The 6,433-nt window shown below is 38.5% G+C and overlaps 1 protein-coding gene across 1 annotated transcript; it reads right to left on the reverse strand.

Moving 5' to 3' along the window:
• Window positions 1–3,245: 3,245 nt before the first annotated feature.
• On the reverse strand, window positions 3,246–5,840 carry LOC116351395. Its single transcript, XM_031783490.1, has one exon. It carries the CDS (start codon window positions 5,838–5,840, stop codon window positions 3,246–3,248), a length of 2,595 nt encoding a protein of 864 aa, XP_031639350.1.
• Window positions 5,841–6,433: the final 593 nt, after the last annotated feature.

Raw genomic sequence — 6,433 nt, forward strand, 5'->3', positions numbered from 1 at the left:
TCCTTACTGTGAACAGTCGATTCTTTTCCGCAATCCGAATATAATTGTCGTAGAGCATATTGTATATATTGACGCATGATTCAGTTCCATTCATCTCCACGCATTTTTGTCGCACTTTGGCAACATTTGCTTCAATGTTTGTTAGCCCGTTCGTGAAATCATCCATGTTGAAATGTGCAATGATATTCCAATATGTATTTGCCACGTACGTTTTTGAAATTGTTTCGAAGTACATGCCCGGTCGATGCTCAAAGTTTTCTATCTTGAAAGCTGGTGAATCGTTTCCGAAATGTGACACCGCATTGGTTTTCGATAGCGTTGAAAAAATGAGTAATAACGTAGTCATAAGCGGTAACGGTGCCAACCTGGTAATACTTCTCTTGAACGTATTATGTGCTGTTTTGACCGATGCCACTCTTGTGTGACCATCTTCACCGGGATGTGTGGCAACCACCCTTCCAGTTGCCCATTTCGTGGATGGCAGATTGTCGTCTCTGATCATGACAAGATCATTTAACTTGACGTCTGCCTTTTCCGTATTCCACTTTTGCCTGACTTGCAGTTGGTTCAAGTAATCACGCTTCCACCCATTCCAAAAATTCTGGTGTACTTTTTGAACCAACTGCCACCTTGTCAGGTAGCTCGACTTCATGTCGACGTAGTCAGTATCTGGAGGCAATTCAATTGGAACCAGGTTTAGAAAATGCGATGGTGTCAGAGCTGAGAAGTCATTTGGGTCTTGGCTCATCTCGCATATTGGCCTTGCGTTTACCACTGCTTCAACTTGGCCCAATAGCGTGCTCATTTCTTCAAATGTGAGTACTCTGTCACCCAACGCTCTTTTTAGATGAAATTTCATCGATTTCACACCAGCTTCCGCCAACCCATTATGGTGTGGGCTATCTGGTGGCGCAAAATGCCATTCTATTCCATTCGCCAAGAGCTCTTGATCTGCATGTTTTTGAAATGTTTCCTGCTCCAACTGGCTCAGTTCTTTTAAAATTCTGTTAGCTTTTACATAATTCGTAGCATTATCCGAGTATATGTTGTACACCCTGCCTCTTCTTGCTATGAAACGACGCAAGGCGGCGATAAAGGCATCGGCTGTCAAATCACTTACAAGCTCTAAATGTATTGCTTTCGACGCCATACACACAAATACCGACACGTATGCTTTTAGCACTTTGCTGGCACGTAATGTCGATGTTTTGATCATAAATGGGCCGGCGAAGTCTATTGCACTATTCATAAAAACTTTAAATGGTTGATTAACGCGACACTCAGGTAAATCTCCCATTTTTTGTTGTAATTTTTTCGGCGAATTTCTGGCACACACCATGCATTTGCTGATTTCCCTTTTAATCGTCGATTTAGAGTCAATAAGCCAATAATTTTGCCGCATCATTGATTCCGTCAGTTTCGGTCCACCGTGCAATGCCATTTTGTGTGTGTCGTTGATTAATAGTATTGAAATTGGATCATTTTTTGGAATTACAATTTGGTGACGTGCGTTAAATGGAATATTCGCGTTTTTCAAACGACCACCAACTCTTAACAACTCGTCGCTGTCCAAAAAAACACTTAACTTGAACAATTTGCTTTTCTTGTTTATGGTTTTATTATTTTTTAAACACTTTATTTCTTCGTTGAAATGTTGCTTTTGCACTATTTTCAAAATAACGACCGTAGCGCGCTTTAGCTCTTTTACCGTGAGCTCACCTTTCGTTTTTACTTTGTCTTTTTTGGCATTTTCAACGAAACGCACAACATAAGCCATAATTTTTTGTAATTTGAACCACGATGAAACTTGAGCTAATATGTTTGGTTCTTTTACTGTCACATTGAGTATCGATAATTCGCGATTTGTGTCTATTAACGTTTCGAAATCCACTTTTCCCGGCGTTTTGTCTACGTCTTGTAACAAGAATTTTGGCCCGTGCCACCACAATTTATGTGTCGCAAGTTCACTTGGGTATATACCCCTTGAGGCGCAATCCGCTGGATTGTCTATGCCGCTTACATGAAGCCACACCGCATTTTGTGTTTTGTTTTTTATTTTAAGCACTCTTGCAGCCACAAATGACTTCCATCTCTTTGGATTGCCCTCTAACCATGCTAACACTATTTTTGAGTCTGTCCACAAAACTACATCCGCAAAATCAATTTTCATAGTGTCAATGACACTTCGTGCTAATCTGGCCAACAATACTGCACCACATAACTCCAATCTCGGGATTGTCAACGTTTTTTTACCAATTGGTGCCACTTTTGTTTTTGCTACCAATAGATTTACACTTATTTCATTGCTTTCACTCCAATTTTTTATGTAGATTTCAGCCGCATACGCTGCATTGCACGCGTCACAAAACCCGTGGAGTTCGGTTTTTGTGTTTTTCGTCGTTTCAATCCAACGCGGAATATTCAATTTCGTTATTAACGGGAGTTCACTTTTTATTCTTGCCCAACTTAACGACATTTCTTTTGGCAACTGGTCATCCCAGCTGAAGCGTTTACCGTCTTTACGCAACGACCATACTTCACGCATTAAAATTTTTGCTTTTGTCATTATGGGCGCAATCAATCCGAGTGGATCAAATAACGTTGCGACTTCCGAAAAAAGTTTACGTCTTGTTGTCGCTAACGAACTAAGTTGCATATTTAACTTATATGTGAACATGTCAGTTTCCGGTCTCCATACCAAGCCCAAAGCTTTGATGATGTTTTCATTGGCGATTTCTCTGTCTTCTACTGGAATCCGACTCATCAATTCATTTGAATTACTACCAAACTTCCTTATATTGAATCCGCCACTTTTTAGGCCCGCTTTTAATTGTCTACACACTTTACTTGCTTCCTCGACAGTATCCGCTCCACCAGAAAAATCGTCCATGTAGAAACTTTCCAAAATCGCTTTTGCAGCTAATGGATATTTTTCCGCTATTTCGTGTGCCAATTGTTTTAACACACGAATCGCCACGAATGGGGACTGAGTCACGCCAAAGGTTACCGTCGTGAGTGCATACTCCCCGATTGTTTCACTCGGGTTGTTTCTCCACAAAATCATTTGATACTTCTGCTGATCATCGGCGATACGAATTTGCTTGTACATTTTTTCTATGTCCGCAACTACCGCAATTTTGTACTTTCTCCAGCGCATCAGCAGGTTAAAAATCTTTGGCTGGGAAATTTTACCTACAGCCACTTGCTCATTAAAAGATTTGCCATTGCTGGTCTTTTGTGACGCATTAAAAAACAGTTCGTAATTTTGTGGTTGAACTGTCTTTGAAAACCGCATGATGCGGCAAATAATGTGCATCGACCGGAACAGTCGTCACTCTTTTTAAATGTCCTTGCCTTATGGCATCATCTATTGCTTCACAATATTGTTTTTTCAAATTTGGGTTATTTTTGAAACGTTTTTCCATTTGGAACAACATCGCAAGAGCGGCCTTTCTCGAATTGCCAAGGTCTGGTTCACCCCTGTTCTTAAATGGAATTCGAACAATATATCCCGTTTCATCTCTTTCTGTAGTTTTCACGAAAAACTCCTCACAATATGTTTCTTCTGCGCTCAATTCCTCCACGTCTTCCTCGTCATCCAAATCTTCAGACGCGAAAAAATCGGACAATTTTTCATCAATGTTCACATTCGATATCAATGTTGTTAGCGTTGCTGGTGTTTTTTTCAGGTTTTGGGCTCCCATGATAACCCACCCAAATTCTGTGTTTTGAGCTATTGGGGTTCCTTTTGGACCTTTGATTAAACCACACTTCAAAAAGTCCCCATATTCAGCGACTCCCAACAACAAATCAATTGGCCTGTCACTATTAACTGTAGGATCGGCGTATTGTAAATTCTGCAAATGTTCGTATTCGCGTAAATCTCCTTTAAACACCTTCAAATTAGTCACCTTATTAAACACTAGCGCCTCCGTTTCTAGCTCATATGCAGAATCAAATCGCGGTTTAATTCTTAACTTCACTTGTTTACTGGCGATTTTTTTCGTTTCATCAAACCCATCGATTGGTGCATATACACGTTCAAACACCAGCTTAAGTATTTGAGCCGCTTCTTCTCGAATCATCGCGCTTTGTGACCCATTATCAACTACAGCTTTCATAAATAACCATTCACCGAAACCCGATTGAACTTGTACCATTGCTGTACCGAGTAAATTCGCAAATCTTTCCGTCGATATTAACGACTGCACACTTGACACTGTTCCCGCATCTTCATCGTTCACCGTAATCATACTTGTCAATGCTGTTGACGCTAGTGCTGCTTTTGGTTCACTATACATTTTTTGTTTTGTATATCTCGGCTTGAAATCGTCCAAATGTAACAATGTATTGTGCTTTTTTTGGCATTTCGAACATGTATATTTGCTTTTGCATTCCGATACTTTATGCTCACCAAAGCAATTTGTACACAAATGTTTTTCTTTTACAAAATCAATTCGCGGTTGCACTTCTAATTTTTGGAACGCGGCGCACTTTCCCAAATAATGTTCATCATTGCAATAATGACACTTTTTTTCGACGCTTTTTTTCACTGCGATTGATTTCTTTTTTGTCGGAAATTTACCTTCTGCCGATTCCAATGCTAAGAACCGCATTTCTATATACGACAAAAAATCGGACAGTTTTTGCGTTTCACGCACATTTGTAAGCTGACACTCATAATGTTTCACTGTTTTATCGTCCAACTTGCGTAGCATTATATGATTGATCAGTGGATCCCAACTTGCTGTCTCCACTTTCATGTTATTAATTTGCAGCATGCATTCCCAAATGGTGTCATGCAATGCTCTCAATTTTTCACCTGATTCAAATTCAATTTTCGGAAAGTTAATCATCTTGTCTAACAACGCGGCTAAATTCATACGTTTATTATCAAATCGCTTTCGTAGCAACTCATAACACGTCATGTAATTTGATGCATACGGTTTAATGTGACCGATGAGCTGTTCTGCACTACCTTTCACATTGGATTTTAAATATTGAATTTTAATTCCATTATCAAGCGATTTATTTTCGTGCACAATTTTGTCAAACAATGAAATAAATGCAATCCAGTTCGACTTCCCATCAAATTCGGGCAATTTAATTTTCGGCAATTCAACATTCGCTTTCTTTTTTGCGTCGTTTGCAATGTCGTTCAACTTGCCACACACTTGTACGTATTGTTCTTGCACTTGTAAAAAGTCAATGTCTTGTAAATGCACTTTGTTACTCGACACTGCTAATGCTCTAAATGCAACGCGAAACTCGGCCCAAATTTGCTTTAAATTTTCAGTTTGTGCACTTGCAATTCCAGCCGATTCATCACTATTCACTTTTTCAGCTGACTGTAATGACGATTTTAATTCATTATACTGAAACTTTAACGCACTAACTTCCGCCGGTTCATCGTCGATCACTTCAATAAGATCATTGTTTTCGCCTTCAATTTGCTCTTGTTGTAATCTAATGATACTTAGGTCCCATACACCGTCTTCACCGTCTTCACCGTCATTGCTTTCAACCGACACCAATTGTTTAAACTTGCTTAACTGGGTCTGCAACTCGGAACGATGCCTAATGTATTCCGATTTTGCGTTCTCATATGATTTCGATACAAAATAAGGCTGGTTTTCACACTCGGCAGTATCCGCTTTTTCTATTTCGGTGTTAACTTTATCGAAGTCTATCCACCATTTTTCCAAAATATCCAACTTTTTCTGAAAATATTCCGGAACCGCTTTGCGCACTTTTGGATCTTTATTGTAATTTTCCAAAATAAGCGCGAATTGCTTGAGGCTTCGTTTCTGCTTTTGTAATAAACTTTGCACTTCAGCCATTTCAACTCAATTCACGACTGATTCGAAGGACCAAATGAATAATATATTTAATTTACCTATTATCCAATGAGCTGTGGATTAATAATAATATAAAAACACAACAGGTTTGGGTTACTTTGTAATTGCAACTGTTTTAATAAGAATGAATTGTTTGTCAAATCGGTCATTATGCTGATGCATGAATTATAATGTTTGAATGAATGAATTAATTGTTTGTATGTATTGAATTGTATGATATATATTATATTGTATGCATTCTTTTGTGTACGGTTCGTTACACACATACTAATCGGCCAATTTCAATTCATTCACAATAAAAAGATCACTTATCATACAGTTCAAGTTTATTCATGAAATAATTAGTGAATTTTTAATTTGAAACAAAAAAAAAAACGAAAATACAAACTTTGCTGAATCAGAGATTTTCACACTTTTTGCGTATATTACTGCTTCTTTTGTTACCCCCATATTGCACCCAAAATGCCCCCGAGCTAATACATTAGACCGTTGCCTAACTTCTATACACATTTATATAGTTTTTTATATTTTTTTTTACTATTGGTATATGATTCGTGCGCTGATGAAGAAATCTA

This window comes from Contarinia nasturtii, unplaced genomic scaffold (genome assembly GCF_009176525.2).
Source record: "Contarinia nasturtii isolate CC-2019 unplaced genomic scaffold, AAFC_CNas_1.1 Cnas_scaffold_5357, whole genome shotgun sequence".
Lineage (NCBI taxonomy): Eukaryota > Metazoa > Arthropoda > Insecta > Diptera > Cecidomyiidae > Contarinia > Contarinia nasturtii.

Coding starts and splice junctions, on each gene's coding strand:
- LOC116351395 (XM_031783490.1), bottom strand. CDS start 5,840: ATGGCTGAAGTGCAAAGTTTATTACAAAAGCAGAAACGAAGCCTCAAG.